Here is a 23988-nt window from a genome sequence, read left to right as displayed (position 1 = left end):
GACAGCCTCCATGGAAGAGGACACGCTCGTTGTCTCTTGTGTTAAATTATGATTAAAATTCATTTCAAAATATTTTGGGGGAAATAATCATTGTAAAGGAAAAAATAATAATAATAGACCTATATTAACTCAAAAAAGCATTGTTTCTTCATCAGCGCATCTGTGGTCTGCATAAAGCTTGGGATTTAAACTGTGATAAGCACTGTGCTGCAAACAGGAAGTGTCACAGAAGATACTACATATAATTTATCATGTGAAAAATATCCTAATAAGATTAATAGTTTATAGGTGTGATTTTTGTGGATTGATCAATAATCCCACATAATTTTACAGTATTTTGGACCTTTTGTAACTGTCATAAGTTGTTTTTTTTTTAATTCATTTGTTTTTGTTTTTTGGGCACAACATGATAGATTGATGAACTTCATCTGTAACTGTTAGTCTGTTATTTGTGATTCAGATTTTTATTTTACTTGTTAAGTATAACTCAAACAGAACAGTCAAATTCCAAGCCTGATTTTTCCTCATGTTATAAGGAATTTAAATGTTACAGCAAAGTTAATGGTAAAACAACAGTCAGAATGTGTAACATTTCAGTGGGACATGAGGTTGTAGTTTATGATCCATGTCTATTTAAAACTATGTTGTAATTTCCTCAAATTTTAGTCTTCTGACTTTTTTTTGGCAAAGAGAAATTGTCATTCCTCTTTGTTTTTAAATTAGTTGTATTGTACATTTCAATCATAAAATGGAGAGCAAATGCTAGTTCAGTGATGAAAAACAAGGAAGTCCAGCGTTTAAAGCCAAACCTTCTCCCAGTGAAAAAAGGAGACAATTTATTAACTAGCCAATCTATTTATTAACAAATTAAATATCAATACAACAACTGAACAGACACGTAACATTCATAAGTGAAAAATCATCAATTTCTGATTTAAACAAACTTGGTTAAAGAACAAAAGCAACAGACTAAACTAACTTCTAACTCAAATGGACTTTAAGTTCCTCTTCCTCGCTTCTCTTCATGGCTTGAAGGGTGCTACCTGGTTGGTCCTCTTCACCGGCACCCTCTCCTGCTCAGGAGCACTCAGGAGCCAAGCCTGGAGCTTGCTCTCCTCCTGCATCTTCCCGAGGTTCTTCCAGGTCCGGGCTCGCAGTGAAGGAGGCCTCCTGCGCTGCAGAGCGGCCGTCTCCTGAACCTGCTCTGCCCCTGAGCTGGAGGAGTCCACCGTCTCGGCCTGCCGGTGCCTCCGGGACTTGGACGCCTCCTGGAAGTTGCTGTAGCTCTTCTGCTTGATGGAGGACAGTAGCCTGGCTCTGCTGCTGGGCTCGATCTCAGATGGTTTCTCCTCCTCCTCCTCCTCCTCATCCTCATCATCATTGTCTTTGTTATGCTTTGAGAAAGTCTTCTCCTGCCAAGTGATGAACTCTGACACGCAGTCTCTCAGCCGGGTGGCAAAGTCTTCATGTGTCATGGTGGCCTGGCGGCTGACCTCCTCGGTGGCCTCCTTCATCTTCTTATAGAGGCTCTGGATGTTGGTCAGCTCCTCCAGCGTCTCTGCAGAGATGAGCTCCTGGACCGCTGTGCTCCTCCCCAGAAACTCTGCACACACAGCCTCCTTCTTTGGTTTTCTCTGCTTTTGGAAGGTGAGAACATGTGGCATGGCGGTGTAGTCTATGGCCTTGCTTGCAACAAGCTTCTGATATATGTAAAGCACATCATGGTGCCCAGAGTCCACACAGTCTTTGAGAAACTTCTGAACCTGACCCCAGTCCTTCAGAGCCAGCCTGATCCTGACAGGCGGTATGGCCAGTTGAGTGTGGTAAAAACCAAACATCAGATACAAACCTCCCACTCGGATCTGGTAGCTGTACGGCGGCAGGAAGTACTTCATCGCTGTGGCCAGCGTTATCCTGCAAAACCTCTTCATTTCACCCATACTGGTGATGCCTCTGAAGACGTCTGAGAAGCCCATCTGCCTCCAGATAGCTGAAAACTCCACATATCTCACCGAGTCAGTCTGCTGGAAACGAGCCAGGAGTTCCTCCACGTCTTCTGTCAGAGGCTGGTCGAAGAAATCCGAGTAAATAGGCGGCGAACGAGGCATCCTGTCCACAAAACAGACCTTCAAATCGCAAGATTAAAAGTCTTAAATTGCTTGACAGAAGTCCAAAGGAGCTCTGCACAGAATCACAGCAGGTGAGGATGCTTTTGGCAAATTACGTGGGTGTGGTCCATTATGACAAATAACCAATCAAGCAAAACTCATCAAAACTGCTGCTACAGCAATATAAACTATATATTTTTTTACTCTTGTATGCTACAACAGATCTCCACATGGGTCATATGGATGAGAAGTTTTGAATTAAAAATTAATGTGCACCAATTAATAAACTATAAAAAGGGAAAACCTGAATGAGTCCTCAAAATACCTCCATTTGAACCACCTGTCTACAGAATCCAGAGTTTGGATTTAAACTGATTAATTTAAACCTTTAACTCAGTGAAGGCTTATGTCAGGAAAATTGTAAAAAGGCTGTTACATACATACTATATGCTGCACATAAAGGACTAAAAATCAGGACATTGTGTGCAGAATAAAACAAAATTCATACAAACTAATGTCTCAATTCATTCATGTCCTTGAATTCTCTTCACAGACCCTCCGATGGTCACGAGTAGCTGCTGTGAAGTGTTTGGTTTGATACTGAACAAAAGCAATGTGAACATAATTATTCTCTCTTCTACAGAAACTCACTTAATTTAAGGATGAAATACTGCTACAAATAACACAGGAGTTGTGTGACTGTCAAGATTTTTATTAAGACTTAAAGTTCTTTTACTTGAATTTAGACTTAACACAGGGCTTCAAAAATACATATAATTTAACACTGCATCATTGCAATTAAAGACACATGATGCATTCAGACAGAGTACGACATCCTAAACCTCAAAGCCAAGAAGTATTTGTGGACAGTTCTGACACGACTGAACTTCATGTTACCTTGCAAAAGCAGTTGTGTTCCTAAAACATCCTTAAGGTCCTTAAACAGGATTTAACAGTAATAAATGAACAGTATCAAGATGAGGGCAACCCGAAAAATGACAATAAATTCAATTTTCTTAATTATTAAATGAAGAAAAGAGGACTCCATAAAGTGGTTTGATACCAGGAGGGACGCAACTTTAAACTCGACTGATCCAAAAATCTTTCCTAACATTTTACTGGGTGTAAATCTGCAAGATGTCTCAAAATATATTTTTTTTAAATACACATTTGGAGTATAACATACACCCGAGAACAGCAGGGAACAGCACAGAAAACACTTTTCCTTTCATTGGACCTTTTAATAAAACATTCATCATATCTGCAAAGCTTTCTGTTGTTCGTTTGACCTTGACCTCAAAAGGTCACGACTCAAAACAAATTAAAAACAGAAACATTTCAGGACACATATGTTTTTGCAAAGCAACAAAAAAAGTTGATTTCAGTTGAACTGCCCTTTAAAAAAAAAAAAAGGAAAGAAAAAAACATCCTGGTGAGATTTTGGGGCCATTTCATTTTCTCTTCTGTACTTTTAAAAGACGATTTAACGGTGTAGAAGAGCAACAGGGGACATTTTGGTTTTACAGATTTGAATGAATGGAAAAAAAATAATAAAAGAAATAAAAAACTGAAAAGCTTATGATGTCTTAGTGATTCCTCGACCATACAGATGTTGCTTCCCTCTGACTACCAGCCTCCTTTGCCTCCCTTCTTCTTCTTCTGTGGTGCCTTCTTGCGAGTGGCCCCCGAGGCTGCGGGTTTCTGCTGTCGTGGGGGGACCACGTTGCTGGAGGCGGCTGTAGATGAGCCGGCTGCGGACCCTGGTCTCGGGGAGGTAGGGGGACTACTGGCTGTCTTACTGGCGTCACTGGAACATAGAAAAAGACAAAATATAAATAAATCAGAATGGGAATGGGGTTGATCTCTGGAAATATTTGTTCATTCTGGGAAAATTTCACACCTGAAATTGTCAACTGAGGCTGCATTTGAATGTTTTTATTATTGATTAGTCTCTAGATCATTTATTAGATTATTATTATTATTAGATTATTATTAATCCTTAAGTTCATAAAATGTCTGTAGATAGTGACAAATGTACAAGAATATTTGGTTTTGTTTGACCAGTGGTCTAAAACTCTAAATGATTCCATTTTAAATAATATAAATTAATATTGTATAAAAACAGACAAAAGCAAATTATCTCCACAACTGAGAAACTGGAACTAACAACTGTTGTCATTTGTCTTTTTTTTTGTTCATATAACCAATCATGTAATCACCAAATCAGCTATTTTTTCAGCATTATGGTCAATACTTCAACAGAAACATTACAACTCAAAAAACATATTTAAAAACGGTCAAATATAATTTGCCTCGTTATCAAGTTAAAGTCATGATGAAAGGTCATTTTGAAATCTGAAATATTACAGATTAACAAAAATGATCAATAAAATCAGCAGTCAGTTATGAAATTCCTGGCGTATGTAACTCTCCTTTGGGTGAAACTGAATAATTTTCGTTTTGGCTAAAACAACAGAAATTGTTTCAGCAGCAGCTGCAGATCTCCACTGAGGATTCATTGGCAGGGAAACAAAAGGACAATCTCGCAGGTTCTTTTCCGCCATTAGTGGAGTTGATTACTCTGCTTCAGTGACGGTAAATTGCACCCAGACAGTTTTACTGGCAGGTGATGAGCATCTGGAGTTTACTCACAGCTCGGCTGAAGCTCCTGCCGTCGCTCCCTGTGTGCCTTTTCCTACTTGCTCCTTCTTCTTTCCCTTCTTCTTGCCTCTGTAGTAGGAACGCTCTCTCATGGGCAGCCACCTCTCAAGGTCAGGGGTCGCTTTGGGGTCGTAGTTCTTGGGTAATTTGCCTAAGAGGAAGATCAGGAGGAATCACTGAAAGGTAGCACTTGGCCCCAAAACAAGGTGATAACATGAACGGGACAGATCTGTACATGCTGTATTATCTTAAAGTGTCTTTAAGACACTATTACTATAATAAACCACAGTATAGCTTAAAAAGCTCTTGTATAAGAGAAAATAATTCTACCAATATTGTTGAGGGTCAATTGTATCACAAATTCATTTATAATCATTTTAACTGTAAATAAAGACTTTAAGAAACTCAGAATTTGTTTTACTCTATTTCGAGTGCCGTTTTCTTCCTAAAAAGTGGATGATATCCCACTTTGGATATAAACTACATGTCCCACAGTATTTGATTCACAGGTAAAACAATAGCATACCTTTCTTTTTCTTCTTCTTCTTTTTGACATCACCTTGGCTGTAAAACAACAACAAAAAAAACAGACATATTAGGATTAATGAGGTGAAAGTTTATCGTTACACTCTGCTACACCTGTGCATCTTCAGCAAAAATCCACTGGATGTGAATACAGAAATGAGCCGATACTCTGAGAACACTGAGTGTTTACCCTTGTTCTTTGGGAAGGTTTTCTCCTGGGACCTTTGCAGCTTTTTTCCTGACGTATGTGGCTCCGTGGGAGTTCTCCAGCTCATCCACATCCACGTTGAAAGACATCGTGTCTGGAGACGGTAGGTGTTTGCTGAGGCTGGAGAGGAACGCTCAGGACTTAACCCTTTGATATATATATACAGTATATAACAATTCATGCACTGGCATTTAAAATGTACTTCTTTTGCACAATCACAAGCGTCCTGAGTTATCAAAGTGACCTGGTCCTGCTCGTCTTCCATCAGCATTTTGCATTATTATTGTAAGGAATGCCATGTTGACTTTACTGCATATATAACCAAAAGCAGAGGCACGTTATGGATCAGTCAGGCTGAATGATACCTGATGGAGCTCCAAACCTCACAGCACTTTGAAACTAACTTTGAACCCAACAGAAGATCAGATCCTGGATCAACATCTGTGGCGTGTCTTCTGAGGTTGTAACAAACATCTGCTGATTATTTCTCTATTAATCATTTTGTCTAGAACATATCAACCTAAAGATAATTATGTCACAGAGAAAAGCAGCAAATTTTCACATTTGAGAAGCTAAAATGAGAGATTTCTGCTTTAAAAACAACTGAAACACTTCATAAACTACTTGTTTCTTCCATTTCAAACATCTCGTTAGGTGAAAGGATACGATTTGGCTTTATCCGTGTCCACCAGAGAATACGCCGAGATGAGTTGTGCCAGTGTGTGGATGTCGTTGGTGTTTTGCCTGTTTTAAGAAAAGCAAAAAAAAAATAACCGTCATCGTTGTAAAAGAAGAAACTGTTGCAGTTAAAATGACCATCCTGACACCTGACGAAACATAAAGTAACACACATAAAAATGGAAAGGTTAAAGGTCAGTCGGTGTGTGCATTAAATATGTAAATGAATCAATGCTTTGCCTTCACAAGTTTCTTTTCTCATGTTGTTAAAAGGCTTGATACATATTGAAGCTACTTGACATCTGACTGAACAAACAGCAGAATCAACAGCTGTGAGATTTAACATTAATGTTTTTTCCCTCCCAAAAATACTTCACACATGTCGAACTGGACGGCCGTGACTCACTTCCAAAGCTGCTCCAGATCACTAATGGCTTCTTTTTTCCGTCCGTACTTCAGTTTGAAATTGGCAGCTTCTCGTACGAGAGCCAAGTGTGCAGCGGATCCAGGCTGCAGAGGAAGAAGGAAAAGACCGATTACTTGTGTTGGCTTGTGTTAGACGACTGATGTATTCACAGATTTAACTACCCGTGATGATCTACAAGATTCATTTGTCTCCATCTTTGTTTTTATATTTTCTCTGTTAAGTATCCACTGCTGTGCTTTTTCCCCATAACAGCTCGTCTATTAAAGAGAGCTGTAGTGACTTTCCTTCATGTTCTGATGATTAATCCTGAGTTTCTGTAGGTGTCTCTCATCGCTTCTGTTACTCAACTCTATTTCTGTTTATTCCAAACAATTTTAATTTTATATATATATTTTGTTATCCTAGAAAATATATGATTTGGTTTGTACAGAATGACATCACAGTTTTACCTACATATACTCAGCTATACATGAATTCAAAGTGAAAACACTTGTGCAGGAGAGGAAGGAAGCTAAAAGCTTCCATAAAGACCTCCACTAAAAAACTCAAGACAAGACAAACAGAATTACAATAAATAATTAAATGAGTTTTCAAAAACTGGAAACATAAAATGCATCATTTTCTGACACTTGGAGGAAACATTTACCAGTGTTCAGAACTAGAAAGATATATTTATATGTGTGTAAATAATAATATTGCAGATTTTTGCTGTAAATAAAAGAGATAATGCCACTTCCAAATGTTATTACTATCACTGATATCCAGCTGCACACGTCAAATCTGCTGTGAGGTAAAAAAAAAAAAAAAACCCAAAAAAAACACGAGACACAAACCTGTTGGGACTGGTAGTGCTCAATAGCTTGTTTGAAAATGTCAATAGCGCTGTCGATGTCTTCTTCGTGGGAGTACATCGTTACCAGAGCTGAAATCTGCAGAGCCAACGACACAGTTTAGGTGGATGATGTAAGAGGTGACATTCAGTTGATTTTACACTGATAACGGTCATAAATTAGCACTAAAAGAAATAACCAACCATTCATCACTGATAGAGACTGTTGTAGAATAAAAATCATCAAAAGTTCAAACAGTATGAGTTATAATATTGTTTCAATTTCAGACTTACCATCCCTGATTTGTACTTGAACTCTTCGATGGACCTCAGGACATCACAGGCTTTTGTTACGTGACCTGAGGACCGAAATCAAGTCCATTGTGATTAAAAGTCTGCACACAAACTCGCTCTGATTAGAATAAAACAAACGCAGCCTTTGTGTCCACGGAAAAAGCCCATTATGTAACTTAACTTATTACAATTGAATCATTTGAAATCAAAGCTTGCAGCTGATAAACAAATCAATCCGAGCACCGGTTTAGTGAAAAAATGTCAGATTGTGTGATTAGATTTAGTACTTCTTGATTCTTAAACAATCTGATAATCATGTGAAAAGAGTTTTTAGTAAAACATGCAAACAGTAGTTAAGATTGTTTGGTCTATGAAGCTTAACAATTAAATTTCAAATATCCTGAACCAACAGAGAGAACAGGTAAACATTATGAATTTGCAGATGTTTATCACAGAGTCTTTGTGGAGACATGAAACTATAACAAACCATAATATCTGTGTGAAAACATAACAGTACCTTGTACTAAATAGAGTTGTGCCATTGTCAGTTTGATGCCTGATGCGCTCTCTGGATGTTGATCTGAGAATTGCTGAAAAAGCAAACATGAAAGCAATTAGCATGTTTTAGAAAATACAGAGCAGAGGTTCTGGTTTATTTAGCCATGTGTCTTGTGATGACTACATCTGTCTGTCGATGAGTTAAACACTTCCGTCCAACAATTACTGGATAGATTGCCATGAAATTTAGTACAGATAATCTTTTCCGCCAGGATGACCTGATGATCAGGTGACATTTAATCATCATCAGGTCAAAAGATGTATTTGTTAGCTCTACTTTATTCTTTAGCTGCAGCAATGTTAGCATGCTAATACACCAAACTAAAATAGAGAACATGGTAAATGTTACACCTTCCTAACATTGCTGTTAGCATTGTCATTGTTAGCATTTAGCTCAAAGCACCGCCTCACAGATCTGCTAGCATGGCTATAGACTCTTAATCTTGATGAACTGTTGCATTTTATCTTCATGCCTGACAGTCCAGACGAATTGTTTGAAGGACATTAAAAACCGACTTGTGTTTGTTAGGATGTGAATCAGGCTCACATCAGTCAGCAGTCATCTGTACCTGCAGCAGCTCTATGGCCTTGCTGTGCTGCTTCTCTCTGCACAGTTGAGCCACCTGGATCAGGACGGGTCGCGGGTGACCCGGGTTCTGAGACTGAAGGCTGGATGACAGTTTCCTGCACTGGTCGGCCTGTCGACGGCAAAAAGCAACCCGTGAATAACTTGTGATCCATAATCACATCAAAGATCCTGGTAAATCCATCCAGCCATCGCTGTAACATACCTGGTTAGTGTACATGGCCAGCAGGGCTTTGTTGAAGTCTATCGCCCGCAGCTGCTTCTTCGCCAGCTTGTATTCGACACCCTCCGCGTTCGTCAGCTTCACCTTTTTCTTTGAGTCGAACACATTTTGGTCCTGCGAGGACACACACGTATGATCCAGAAGGGATTACACTTTCAAATTCCAACGATTCAGGATTTTAGAAATGAGAGTGTTTAGTTGGAAGAGAGATAATCTGAGGTTTATCTTGTCATCTACCCACCTTGTTTATTGTAATGATATTGTTGGCAGTCACAGCGAGCAGCCCCACATCTGATGGTCTAAAATTAAAATCAGACAATTAGAGCATATTATGGAATATCTATTTGACACCTGAATGGTTGACATACTTAAAACACTCCTAACTACAGCTTGTATATGGTCTTTAAAATGCCTTTTAAACTATTTCCTTTGTTTCTAAATTACATTTCTAATTACATTTTCACTCACTTGAGCTTGATGACCTGGTTGTAGAGCTGCAGGGCTTCTTCTGTCCGACCTTGTAACTGCATGACATACGCCATCTGAGAATGGATGACGGCTAACTCCGACTCGATGTCTTCCTCAGTTACGTCCTGCAAAAAACAATGTCAGCAATGACGGTGATTATCCCCGAAAGGTAAAAAACCAGGAGTTCTTAATAGAGGAAATCGAAAGTTCTTAAGGCCTCTTCAATGCTCATCAAGTCCAACAAATGACTACATTTCTTTTTCATACAGTGTCCACGTTCATGCCGTTTCATTATTTGCTACATCAACGCACAACAACATAAAAGCCCAAAAGTTTATGTCGTCATCATTGTTTCTGAAGCATCTTCCAGTGTTTTATGGATGAAGAAGAACACAAAAGAAATAAAAACAGACAAAACTTAACAGACACTCGAGTGTTTTAGGAAAGTAGAAACACTCACAGAATCGTCTGCCAATGAAATCCTGCAAAGCTCTGAAAAACAAAAACAATTGATTAATGTCAAATCAGAAAATGGATTAGAAAAATATATATAGAAACTCTACAGTGAAGGTAGACTGGGACTGACCTTCTGCTTGTTGTAGTTTATTCAAAGCCTCTGTAAGTTGACCCTGGCCAATTAGATCGCAGGCAGCATTGTAGCACAGCTCATACGTCGACTCAGGAAGACCCAAATCTTCCTGCAGAGAGGAAAATAAAACACGTCATCTTAAAGTTACACAGCAAAATATTTGCATATCAATCTGCATGTTGACACTGTTACTGAGACATAACAATCTATTAACATTCTGTGTTGTGACTAAACCACTTTATACTTGCCTAGTGTAAGGGAATTTTAACTTTAAACAAAAACTGGTTTAAGTTTCTCTCAGAGAGCCTTAAGTTCAAAGACTAAACATTAACACAGACCTGATCAACAACACAGGGAAGCATATAAACAAAAAGCCCAAAATGTTAATGTTGTAGAGGGATGTTTACCACCGGGGTCTTCTCCCACTGACTCATCGCAGCCACCACAGCAGCGAGGTTGGTCTTCCTCTCCTCCTCGTACTCATCCTGGGAGTTCCTGATCAGATCCGTGTAGACAGACTTGCACTCGTTGTAGCGTTCCAGTCTGTACAACTGCACGGTGAAAACAGAGACAAACCCAGTCAGTTAACTGGAAATAAATATTATTAGCTTCAGTGATTAGAAAGTTTCTTGTTGAGAGTGGACAGAAACAGCGTCTGGCTGATGCTAACAATTTATTAATTGTTTGGTCCAAGTAGTGTAATCCAACTATTGGATAATTGGCCAATACTACACTGGTTTGTCTACAAGCTTTAATTGATGGTAATTCTAGTATAAATATTGAGACTGGGGTTCCGAAAGCTGGTTCCTGGTCAGAAAAATACTTGGATTTGTTAAGGTCTGATGCCGTTGAATCTCTTATCAAACCTTTCATCTCTCCTCTCTAAAATACATTTCTGATCTGCTGCTACGTTATGAACCATCCAGACCTGTCAGATGGTCTGGGACAGGTCTGCTTCCTGTCAAAACTAAACATGGAGAACCAGGATTGAGTTTTTATGCTTCCCATATCTGGAACAAACTCCCAGAAAACTGCTGGTCTGCTGCAACTCTCAGTTCTTTTAAATCAAGTCTGAAGACTGTTCTGTTTGCTGCTGCCTTTGATTAAATCAAAGGTATTTTATACCAGTCTTACTCTATTTTAGCTTGTTTTTCTTTTCTGCTCTATCAGCTCTTTAATGACTGTTTTTAACATATTTAAATGTCCTTTTACAGTGTATTTCTTTTGCACTGTGTCTCGATGCTTTTAATGTTTTATGTAAAGCACTTTGAATCGCCCTGTTGCTGAAATGTGCTATATAAATAAACCTGCCTTGCCTCTCTGTTTTTCATTGGTAATTAAAAATGCAAAGGTAGCAGGCTTCTCATTTTTAGTCCGGTGCAGCTGGTTCCTCTCTTCAGCCAAAGATTGTTTGTGAGTAAAAAGACACAGAACATCACTGTAGAGCTGCGACCGGACTGTGTGTTTCGACTGTTCACTGGAGAAGTTATCTAGCTGATCACCTCACATCAGTTTAAGAATCTCCCAGATAAAATGCTACTGAACCACATCTCTATAAATATATATCTTATGATGGTCGACAGTAATGATGATATCCTGGCTCTGAAGGGTCTCATCAGTGTCTAAATGCCATTTTAGAAATTTTTTATAATTGATAAGAATTTCATCATGTATCTGGTTATATTTAAACATACTAGATATCAATAATCAGCAGACTCAAGAGCTCATATTAGTCATATGGACAACTTTTGCATGATGCTTCACATCAATAAGGAGGTGTGTACAGTCATTAAAACAAATGCTTTCAGTGATATCATCATTTGGTTACTTGTCAAACAGCCTCACCACTTGACCGTAGAGCTCTTTCAGCTTGTCTGTCTGCTCAGGAGCACCTTCAATGGTCTTCAGGGCACTTTCCACTCTGTTCAGCCGATACTCGCAGTACGCCTTCTCAAACACAACCTCACTGATGAAGAAGAGATTAAAAAAAAAAGAAAACATCAACAACAAGGCATGTAGGAAATAATTAGTTAGTTCAGTGTGTAGAGCATGATGTAACTGGAGAAGTTGTGTCCAGTTTTGATCTTGTTTGACTAAAAGAGTCCAGCAAACGGCATCATGGGTAACCAAAACAATGAGTCAATTAAGTAATTAGTTGATTGACAGTGAAATAATCTGCAACTATTTCGATAATCACATTATCGTTAGGCACATTTTTGAAATTTCAGCAAAACCACCAAATGTTTACTTATTTCAGATTCTAAAATTGTGATTTGCTGCTTTATATCTTTTATCCTTTGGTTGAACACTATTTTCTGATATTTTATCAAGCAAACGATTAATTGAAAAAGTAAACTGAAAATCAGAATAATTTGTTGAAATGAACACTGACACATGTTTTTCTTGCTGTAATCATTCCTCCTGATCAAACTGGCCATTAAGAGATCCATTCATAATGTACTTTCAAGTGATGGAGGACAAAATCCACAAACCTCCTTCTGTGCAAAAATGTATTTAAACATTCATTTTAAGATGATATGAGGTTTAGCTGCACAAATTAGTCAAATCAAGTCAATATCTTTTAAAATTAGAGTAATTTTAGTGCCAAATTCATTCTTTTTGGAAAGAAGAAAAGAAAACAATCACAACAAAGTTTGTTGACTTACCTGCCCAGTACTTTTGAGTGGGTGTTCATGACATTCAGCGCCTCTTTGAAGCTGCCATTCTGAACAAGGCAAACTATTTTACAGTGAAGGGCCGTCACATCGTCCCTGTTTTCATGCAAAACTGTAATAGAGGAGAAAGAGGAGAAAAACATGAAAATGGGATACTAAAAAGACAGATGAAGAGTTATTAAATCTTTTCACTGACTCGGTAGCAGCTGTCTGAAAGCCAGTGGTCAAAGTTACTAAGTACATTTACTCAAGTACCTTACTTAAGTACAATTTTCTGGTACTTACTACTTCATACTTCCACTCCACTACATTTCAGAGGGAAACATTATAGTTTCATTTATTTGACAGCTTCAGTTACTTTTCAGAAGAGGATTTGACACAATGGATAATATAACAAGCTTTCAAAATACAACATATTATTAAAGATGAAACCAGTGTTTTCCTTTCTGGCTGTTGACATCTTACAAAAAGCAGTGTGTAGTCAGGGTCACATTTCTGATGTCTATGAGTTGTCAACAGCTCCATCAAATAGTGATTTTTCCTTCTAAACTTATCACATGGTTTCATTTCAATAAATGTTCGAATGATCCAATATTTCACCGAAAATCAAAGATTACAGAAAAAGTCCAAAAACTGAAAACAGATTTGTGTGTCAGAACTTTATTTTTTCTTCTGACCCCTAGGTTGAGAACCACTGGACTAAACTAGCTAACTGTATATAAAGTAGTGTAAACTAGCTCCACCTCCAGCAGCTACAACAATAACATGATGCTTACACACTGATGCTTCAGTGTTAATAATCTAATTATGTCATTTATTATAATATGTCAGTCAGAGAGACCAAACCACTACTTTTACTACAATACGTTCAACTACATTTAGCTGATAATACTTATGTACTTTTACTTAAGCAGGATTTTTCATGCAGAACATTAACTTGTAATGGAGTATTTATACATTGCTGTATTGGTACTTTTACTGCAGCTGATGACAAGTTAGCTGACAGGCTAGGGACACGTCATTAATCAAGAAACGACGGCGCACTTCTGGGGCAAAATATCAACGTATTACTTCACATAAAACATACAGACATTAGCTGCCGTGTAGCTACATCCCTTAAGTACACGGTTATGTGCAATAAATGGGAATACAAAGCAAAAGCGGTGTTTGTGAGATCTGACAAGAAGCTGACCAACTGCCGTTAGCCTAGCCACATGCTAACAGCTGGCCCTTGCTTTGCCAGTGAGCCCCACTAACTGGAGCCACGTGAAACGGAAAGACTCCGGCTGAGTTTAAGAACAACGTCGACTAAACATTAATTCCTACTTTTAGTCAGAGCTTTCAGGGCTCTTGTGTAGTCTCCATTCTGCCCGCAGCGGTTTACTTCGGTCCAGAGCGAAGCCACGGAGACCCCTCCGCTCGCCATCTTCGCTGAATGGGCTCTTAGCTCGACGGAAGAAGAATGCGTTCACATCCGGGTTAATAAGAATTATATTAATTAATTAATTGTGAAATTATAAATAGTTACCTCCAAACCGAGGAATACGAGTGAAGTACAATATCGTTTTAAATTTCATGACACGTTAACATTTTGGAGATATATAGTTTTCAATTGACGGTTGACTGAGATGACGCAGGCAAATCAATGATGCCTTCATGGCTGACCTGTAAAGTTCTACTTTCGTCCGCAAATATGATTTCAGTAAATATTAAAGAGTATTTTTTATACAGGCTATGAGTTTGCCAGATTTAACAAATTGACCAAATGCTTGTCAGTAATAGTCAAGTCAAGTCAATTTTATTTGTATAGCACTTTTCATACACAATGGCAGTTCAAGGAGCTTAACCTCAGCATAAAAGCAATTGATCAGCATGATAAAATCGATTTAAAGCAAAGTTTAAAAATACAGAAATACAACAATTAAGAATGTCCAGCCACACACATTCATTCAACAAAATAACTTGTTCACACAAGACAATAACATGTGCAAACAGATTATGGGTCCATATGTTAGTGTTTCACATGTTCTAAGTAATTAGGTCTGCTTAAAATAATTTAAGTCTGCAGTTACAAATGTTTATAAATTATTTATGAATGGATTTTCGTATGGATGCCCTGCAGCCCTTTATTTTTTTTTTCCTTTTCCTAATGTGCAAGAGCAGCAATAATTTCACTGAATGATATTCCGAGATGAAAATAAAACTTGCGCCTTGTGCATCTGAATTTAGAGACGCATATGAATTTATAGTAGATTATCAAACAAGTTATTATCGTGTGCACACAAGAAAATAACTTATTTGCACAAGGTCCTTATCTTGTTTGCACAAGATAAAAGAGTGTCATCTTTCGAGACTTTAGGGGCTCCGTCGCAAGAAGCTTTTTTTTTTTTTACATTCAATAAAAACAAAACAATATAAAGGAGGAGGGATAAAAACGCTAATTCGCCGTACCATTTTTTATTCAGTAGCGTCTACGTAAAGATTATTATATTTCCGATATTTGTACTAGCCCATTGAAGGCAGCACAGCAGGCAGGGTTGGAGGTTCAGTCTCAGTCAGCCGAGGAGGGGGCACTGTTGTCATTCACCACGGCTGTGTGTCAAGCTGTTGTCTAGGAGAAATGGCCGGGATTAAAGGTAAGCGAATTGAACTTTTCATTTCCTCTCGAAAGCACCAAAATCCCGGAACCATTAATGTCACCGTGGCAAAAATGTGTAGGAGAGTGATGGATGCGTTTGTCATCATCAGCTAGCTAACGGCGAAGAAGTAGAGCCGCGGGGCCAGTACAGTTAGCATTAGCTCCAAACCTTGCACTCCCTTGTCTCGGTCAACCCAGTTAAATACACACCGACGTTAAGATGGTAGTTTACTGCAGCCATGACATAATGCATTATGATACCGTATTTAATGACACTCCCTCTTTTGTGGTATTATAACGTAATAGTAATCGTTAATAAGCTAATGCTAGCTGCACCTTAACTTCAGCAATTACACAGTCGCCAATTGAGATGCTGTGCTTGTTGAAACTGAGCTGCCTATTTTGATGACTGCACTGCTTTCAGAGTTTAAAATAAGCCCCTTAATTGCACAGCAAGGCTTAGATTGTTAATGTAACTGTTACACGTGAAATCAGCTGATTCATCACATGATACAATAGCTAGGGGCCCTGCTGCTGCCATGATCACATTGTTGAGGGTCTCTGCACACACACACACACATACACACACGCAGATTCAGAAAGGAGCTCTCTCCCCGCTCATGCTGACCCTCCCCTCTCTTCTGTCTCTCTTTCAGCTCTCATCAGCCTGTCCTTTGGAGGGGCCATCGGCCTCATGTTCCTCATGCTAGGATGTGCCCTCCCTGTGTACGAGTAAGTACTACCATCACCACCACATCCTGTGTGTGTGTGTGTGGGTGGTGTGAAGGCAAACTGTTCACACTTGGCGCTCAGATGCACCTGAGGTGATCCCATCACAGGTTTACAGCTCTAAATACAGGCGTGAATGCATGACTGGATTAATTTACTTTTGGGTTTCTGGGGCAAAAAAAATGAGCTGCTGGGTCTTTAATACTGACCTGCAAGTCAAGTCAAGCGAATTTTATTTTTATAGGCCAATATCACCAATCACAAATTTGCCTCAGGGGGCTTTACAGTCTGCAGAGCAATACAACATCCTCTGTCCTCAGACCATTGATTCGAATAAGGAAAAACTCCCAAAAAAAACCCTAAAAAAATGGAAAGCTAAGCTATAATGCTGTTTTTAAAATATATTTTAGTCTTATTGTTCTTATCTTACCTTTTTTTTTTTTAGTTGTATTAATGTTACTGTTCAACTCAGTCTCACTGAATAACCAAGCTTAAATCTGATCATTATCAAAAAAGGTTTATTATTGCTACATAATTATCAGATTTCAAATTAAAAATCAAATACCAATATTGGAATCGATATAAAAAATGTGAGCTAGTGAGTCTTGAATGTAGAAATGTAGCTCCAGTCTCATAAAAAAAACACCTGTGAAGTTAGATAGTGTACTGAGCGCTGAACAGTGGTTACTCCTTCATCCTTGGATTCACTTGACTGCATCTTTTATCATCCCAGCATGAGAGTACTTATCCCTTACATCTGTCTCTCTCTCTCTTTCTCTCTTTGCAGCAAATACTGGCCGTTGTTCCTCCTCTTCTTCTACATCCTCTCTCCCATCCCTTACTGCATCTCGCGGAGGGTGGTCGACGACACAGACTCGGCCAGCAACGCCTGCAAAGAGCTGGCCATCTTCCTCACGACGGGCATCGTCATTTCAGCCTTCGGCCTGCCCATCGTCTTCGCAAGAGCTGAAGTAGTAAGTCACGGTAGCTTCTTACTGCGGGCTAGAGGGACGCCTCGAGTGTGACAACATGATGAAACAAAACATGACTTTTTTTCACTTTGTTCTACATACTTTACCATAAATTTACTGCAAGAAAAAATACAAAATTAAACATGAAAATCTCTTGGAAAGTGTTGGAAACTTCCTGCTATTAACATTAGTGCTCACTGGAACTTCACCTCTTAAACTGTCATGTTTCATCTTGACACATCTAGAACTTGTAGAGCTCAAAATAACTTTCTGTTTACTCTGGTTGAACACACCCACTGTTCAACCGCCTCTCCTCTTCTCATGTCCCACCACGACATCCTGTGTTTACCAGAATATTAATTCATTACAGAACCAAGACAAGATCTAAAGCTCTGTGTAATATGAAAGGTGTTGAGCGTACTGATAAACCCGCTGATGATTTTCACCCACCTCTGCCGTTTCCTCCAACTTTATGGAGTGTTTTAGTGTCTTCTGCTCACTGTTTTGGTTTTTACAACTTAACTGTAAAAGTGCTCTTATCAACTGTGTGTCCACCTCTGATAAACCCACATTCACTACCTTATCGGCATCAAACGGAATAAAAAGTTAGCGACTAGCTGGTGAACATAGTGGATATTTCCTTTAAGAGTTGGGAGAGACAAAAACAGCTAAAATGAGAATAAATATTGGACTTGTACTTGTCAAAAGACTACAAATGTTGCTCTGTATCTGCTGGATGTGTAAATAAGTTACTATTTTCCAACATTAACTTTAAAAGATGATAATGTGTTGTGTTGCCAAAAAATAATTTAATGCAGGTTTAAAGGGGACATATCGTGCACATTTCCAGGTCTATATTTTTATTCTGGAATATCTTTGCATGATTTATAGTTCAAAAAAACTCCTTATTTATCTTATACTGGCTCTTTATGCAGCCCCTCATTTCAGCCTCTGTCTGAAACAGGCCGTTTTAGCTCCTGTCTCTTTAAGGCCTCCCTTCCGATGAGCCCACTCTGTTCTGATTGGTCAGCTTCAGAAAGCTTCATCTAGCTCAGGAGGCTATGTTAAAAAAAAAACTTTAGTAGTAGGATTTCACTTCTTTTTCTTGTCCTTTACATGAAGTGGAAACTTCTCAAATACATCCCTACATGTTTGAGCCCGAATCTGATCCGAAATATGAGAGTGGACAATGCAAAAAACCTCAGCAACAAACAAACAGACGGCTGTTTATAGACATGCATTGACGACCTGACGTCATTTCATCAGGAAAGTTAAAAAAACCGCACTTCAAACAGAGCATTGAGAGCAGGCTGAAGCCCTGGCTTTCTTCTTGCAGGGAGCATTTTTAACCTCAAGTTTTGGAACTTTGACTATGTTTAACATGAACATTTGACATTATAACAGCATATAAATGACAAAAACACAAAAAGCTTGATATGTCCCCTTTAAAGGAACTTAATTAAACACAGAAGTCTAAAGATTTTCAGGGTTTCGGCTCCTCTCCAACAGGTGTAGTTCTTATTGTAAAGACGGTTAAAAGTCACAGCAGCAGATAATCTGAGGTGTCTGTTTGATTATAATGTAGTTAGATGTGCTAATTGGACACTCAGTTGCCATTATGAGAGAAGAAAAATCAATAAAATAATCATAAACTTATTTGTTTTTCTACACATCAGAGGAGCCGACAGGGCAGACGGATGTACTAACCGCAGCACTTGTTTAGCATTTGGCTGACGGCTGCTGTTAACATCCCGTCCTGCTGTGTGTCCTGAATATACAACCGTAGAGCAGCACACACACAGAAACCGTTCTGTAAACTGTTGACATCCACCAGATTTTTTGGCCTAAATAACGTGCCGCAGCAGGCAGCAACATTTGTTAACCTGAATTATTGATGCGTTGTTTCACAGATCGCCTGGGGAGCGTGCGCGCTCGTGCTAACGGGTAACGTAGTCATCTTCGCCACCATCCTGGGCTTCTTCCTGGTCTTCGGATCCAACGACGACTTCAGTTGGCAGCAGTGGTAAAACAGCAGAGGGAGGGGGACCTTAGTCTGAACTGTTTTTATTAGCGTTACAATTATTATTGGTATTACTGTTTGGTTCTTGTTGTTGTTATTTATATGATGACCGCCCATCCATAGACTCACACCAAACCAGTGCAATACTTTTTTTGTTTCTTTTGTTGGGTTTTTTTTTTTTTTTTTTTTACCGCCTGCATCATACTGAAGTGACACGAGGTGGATGGAATATGCTGACTTTCAGTTGGATTTTTTTCCTCATTTGAACTTTCGCTCTCTGACTTTTCATGTTGTGAGTTTTCTCCCATCTGTGTTTTCATTTTGAGTGTTGGAAGACGAAACCACTTGTGTTATCTGTTTAAAAAAAAAAAAAATGTTTTAAAAAAAAAAAATCCAATTGAATGTCTTAAGAAGATTCGATCTGATCTTAAAGGACGGTGTCAAGGTCGTCCGGCGTCCTTTTCTACCATTTAGCAGATACTCTGAAAAGATAGAAAAATAATCTCTTTTCTATGTAAGAACACAGATGGGTGTCCATTTCCAGTCTAAATGCTGAGTCAAGTGGAAATCAGCAAGAAAACTGATAGAAAAATCTGCACAATATGAGCTCGGATTTCACCACTCACCATGAGAAACAGCTGTTTCCATTTGTCACGGGACAGAAACGGTCCTGTGTGTTGTGTTTTTGATTTTTTTTTTTTGTCACAGCAAAAAGGTGAAAACTCAGCTGATGGACTGCAGATTTTTGTCCGCTTTCTGCTTGTTTAATGTTACAACGCCTAAGCTGTGAACAAATGATCAATGTGTGAGTGTGTGAGAGAGTGAGAGTGCGTGTGTGTGAAAGTGTCAGGCTGTTGCCACCAAACCCCCCCCCCCTCACACACACATATTTCAAACCCTGTTACATGGGTTTTAAATCAGTTGTCTTTTCAGCAACGTGTCCTTTCTGTTTCTCATCACACAAAACAAGGAGATGCTGTTCAGGAGCGGCGTGTGAGCGTTTGTTTCCTCTCCTGAACCTGCAGGAGAGGATTCACACCGACACCCTGACCCGTCACCACAGAGATCAAATTAAACTGACTCGGTGGTTTCTCAGGTGGCAAATGGATGCAGGCTGCTTATTCACCTTCTTCTTTTTTTTTTTTTTTGTTGCATATGATAGCTCTTACCTCACTGTAAGTATGGGTTAGACTTGCCTCGTCAGGTCAAGAGAGCATGAAAAGCCTGCAGTAGCCGCCAGCTAGCGTAGGATTAGCTTTGAGGACAGCAGCCTTGTTGGAAAATGCGGCCAAGCTAAGACCTGGGCTACTTATATAACCGAGGCCTGTTCAAGACACTAACAGCCCTTAAGCTTTTAAACGTGACCCCTTCCAAGTAAAAGAATCCAGCGATTATGGTCGGTGTTTAGTGTTACATTTCCTCTCTAGAAGCACATTCGGTCCACATTTTGGCCAACATGCCATCGCATTTCTTCACACCAGCATTTCCAGGATAAAAAAAAAAATAATTTATGTCCGGACTATGTGAAGGAAATTGTAGGTTGATTTGTTGCAGCTCTTGGGGGAACGACGGGGGCCCTGCAGTCAGTCAGGTGCAGCTTTCCAGTCTGCTGTCATGTTTAACTGCATTAGCCGTAGCTAAACGAGGAATTAAGCATCTGCTGCCTCGTCGCTGCGCCGCCGTGTTGAATGGAGGGTTGAGTGTTTCCTTTTTTGGATGTTGGTTTTGTTGTTTGTTTGATTTCTCTGGAAGCTCAGTTTGAATATGTGCTCTCTGGGAGATGAAAAATGTATTGTTGATGATTTTAAATGAAAGTAATTGTAATTTGTTTTATTTTTGTCCCATCATTTCATAGATAACCTATCGTAGGCCAGCCCAGAATGCACTTCCACCATGGGTTTCCACACACAGCAGATTTCCAACACGTTAAAGCAGTGATTCCCAACCTATGAGCTGGGATCCCCAAGGAGTCCTTAAGATACATCTGAAAGGTCACCAGATGATTTTAATCTGATATTGGATACTTTCACCCTCTCAGACCTCTAAAAATCCACCAAATAAGACAAATCTGAGAAGGAAACATCACTCTGTGGTCGAACTGTTGAACTTATTTCCACATTATGGCCACGACATAACCTGTGATGAGGAGTCTTAAGTAGACACTGGTTCATTTTCAGAGGTCCCAGAGGATGAATCCTACTGACTTTGGTGATCTCTTGACTTTTCCATTGATGCCATCAGGCCAAAATTTTAATGGTTTAGCACTGCAGCTAAGGATTATATTCATTATCACTTAATCTGTTGTTTATTTTCTCAATTAATCAGTTGTGTGATCTATAAAATATCAGAAAATGGTGAAACATGTCACCAAAAGCTCAAGATGACATCCTTAGAATTTTTACTTTTTTCTAAAAAAAAAAAAAAATGACTCCAAGGGATCAATAAAGTATCAAAACAGTTGCTGATTAATTTAATAGTTGCACATGTATTACGGTAGATTCGAACTCATCCTTTAGCCTCAGATCTTTTTCTTTTATAAATTATATTAAAAAAAACAAAAAAAATCTGACGAGGGAACTCATGGCTCACAAAGTATTAACTGACATCTGGGTTGTTGCACTACAAACGGTCACTAACACTCTGCATGTCTCTGTTATCCGTTAGCCGACTCCTCCAGAGATCACAACCTCAGTGAAGGCGTTGATTGTATTAAAAGCACCAGAACGACGGCAGCTTTTTAGCCTCAGTTGAAAACATATTTAAGCAAGCTATTGTTCAAAACTACTGACATGATATTTGCATATTATTATGATTATTATTATTATGTAACACCACTTTGAATCTAAGTGAACATGCTCTTAACAGTAGATGAACCCACTGGTGGTGATCTGTAAGCCTGTTGTTTGACAAGCAGGGTAACTTCCATATTGTGTGAACGTCTGTACGACACTGTATGTATTTTAAGCTAAACACGTCAAAATGTTTTCTGACTTTGTTTCGTAGTCCGATGTTTTCTCCTCCTCTGGTGTGTAACTGTGGGATGGGTTTTCCTCTGTGTTTCTGTTTTTAAGAGAGAGATGTTATGTTTTTTTTTTGTTTGTTTTTTTGCTCTTACAGATCTGAGAGGATGTTGTATTTATTTATTTTATAGGACGCTTCATGTCAAATGTCCCAACGCCATTTTCTATCTACAACTTTTGTGTTCAAGAGGCAGAAGTCAGCATGGTGGGGTTTTTTTTTTTTTTTGTTGTTGTTGTTTTTTTTTAAATAAACGCCATTTTTGAACATCCTCTCCTTTGAATGACTACGAATGCCTTCGCTTTGCTCATGAGACCACATCAGATGAGACTCAAGACTTCACAGGAAATAAGTTTATCTGATGTTATTTTGCATGCTTGTTGGTGAGCGGCACAAGAAATTGAAACATGTCGAGTGTGAAAAGGTCATTTTATACATAAACTTATTGAAGATTGGTGAACTTGATGCACTGACATCAGCAATTAAGTGGATGTTTTCATTTTAACTAATTATTATTTTTTTGTACAGTTGCTTCAAGTATTCAGACCCCGTCACCTTTTACACTCTTGATGGGTTTTAGACTTAATTCAAAATGCATTAAATGTACTTTTTTGACCATAAAAAGAAGACAAAGTTTTGGAAATGTATTTAAAAAAATAAAAATAAAAAAATCAATCTCAATTACATATGTACTTAAGTATTCAGCCCTTTGCTACAGGACTCCAGATTGAGCTTTTATCTTGTTTTATTATCTTTAAGATATCTGTTCTAAACATGATTTCACTTTTTCAAGTTACCTGATGTGGGACAGAACTCAAAACTAATATAATAACACAGGACTGATATTAAATAAAAAGAAGAAGAAGAAACGACAAACAGCACCCGATCAAGCAGATAAACCAGATAACTCAGTAAACCTACTTCCTGGGTTTGAAACAGATCATATTGATAGTATTTACTCATTATCTTTTAAAATGACCGTTTTAATTTTTCCCATTTGAATTCGCTGTTGACCACAGACTTTTGTTCCTGTAAGTGTGGCAAAGGAACCATTTAAATTAATAACTTACTTTAAAAATGCATAGAAAGTAATAAATAAAGGTTTCCCCAACAGGTGAATACTTTTGGTTTGTCTCCCTCTGCTGGCAGGAAATATGATAACAAATACATCAGCAGCAGCTTGCAAAGTGCTTTATACTGTTTATAAGGCTGAGTTTGAGACTGCTGACACTTTTCATTGGTTTAACACTTCTGAGCTCTGCAAATAAAGTTTGGGAAGAGTGAAGAAAAAGAGTCAAGTGAGTGATCGGTGTCACATTTATAGAAAACCTGCAGTAACACACCTAGCAGTGGGAATATTTTAAAGGTAACTGTGGGACGTCTATTGTGTGAAACTCATACTGATGAACTTCTTTAAGTGTCAGGAGCTTTTTAAATCTGTCTGAAGGAAGGGAAGCTGTGAGATACATTCATACATTAATTAAGTCACAAAGTCAATACTGAGGAGGACAACAAAACACTCACATCCCTCCACAAAGGTTGTGCAATCTTCTCAATTTGTTACTTCACAGGAAATGTTGAAAGAGTTTTAATCTGTATCTAGATCACAACACCAAAAGTGACAGACACTCGTGGGATACATGCATCAGACTTCTTTCAATAAATGTAAGTGCTGTATCTCATGAGAAATGAGCAAGAATAGGTTTAAGTTGTCTAGGGTGCTATCAGCTGAGGGGGCACCAAAGAGGAGGAATAAACCTTTTGTAATTAACTTGCCCTCTTC

General features: G+C 38.6%; 3 protein-coding genes across 4 annotated transcripts; 1 reads left to right on the top strand and 2 right to left on the bottom strand.

Annotated features, from left to right (window-relative positions):
- Positions 1-835: 835 nt before the first annotated feature.
- Positions 836-2217, bottom strand: LOC137189882 (snRNA-activating protein complex subunit 1-like). The gene has a single exon (XM_067599993.1). It carries the CDS (start codon positions 2106-2108, stop codon positions 1023-1025), a length of 1086 nt encoding a protein of 361 aa, XP_067456094.1. The 5' UTR covers positions 2109-2217; the 3' UTR covers positions 836-1022.
- A 582-nt stretch (positions 2218-2799) lies between these two features.
- Positions 2800-14302, bottom strand: srp72 (signal recognition particle 72). The gene is made up of 19 exons (XM_067599991.1): positions 14156-14302; positions 12821-12941; positions 12000-12120; positions 10562-10705; positions 10152-10263; positions 10026-10057; positions 9566-9690; positions 9339-9396; positions 9080-9211; positions 8858-8986; positions 8248-8320; positions 7731-7795; positions 7441-7536; positions 6587-6690; positions 6169-6246; positions 5485-5622; positions 5296-5333; positions 4761-4920; positions 2800-3915 (listed from the first exon to the last, which is right to left on the bottom strand). Exons 1-19 carry the CDS (start codon positions 14253-14255, stop codon positions 3735-3737), a joined length of 2007 nt encoding a protein of 668 aa, XP_067456092.1. The 5' UTR covers positions 14256-14302; the 3' UTR covers positions 2800-3734.
- Positions 14303-15336: 1034 nt separating this feature from the next.
- leprotl1 (leptin receptor overlapping transcript like 1) lies at positions 15337-22450 on the top strand. 2 transcript variants are annotated; one of them, XM_067599986.1, is made up of 5 exons: positions 15337-15465; positions 16124-16199; positions 16984-17170; positions 19078-19190; positions 21043-22450. In XM_067599986.1, coding segments are annotated over exons 1-5 (393 nt in total). In that variant the 5' UTR covers positions 15337-15449; the 3' UTR covers positions 21044-22450. The 2 variants fall into 2 exon arrangements, with proteins under 2 accessions (XP_067456087.1, XP_067456086.1); XM_067599985.1 differs by having other exon boundaries at positions 19078-22450.
- The last annotated feature ends 1538 nt before the right edge of the window (positions 22451-23988 follow it).

Source organism: Thunnus thynnus, chromosome 9 (genome assembly GCF_963924715.1).
Source record: "Thunnus thynnus chromosome 9, fThuThy2.1, whole genome shotgun sequence".
Classification (NCBI taxonomy): domain Eukaryota; kingdom Metazoa; phylum Chordata; class Actinopteri; order Scombriformes; family Scombridae; genus Thunnus; species Thunnus thynnus.
Note: the sequence above shows the minus strand (reverse complement) of the source record. Positions and strands in the feature narration are given on the sequence as shown.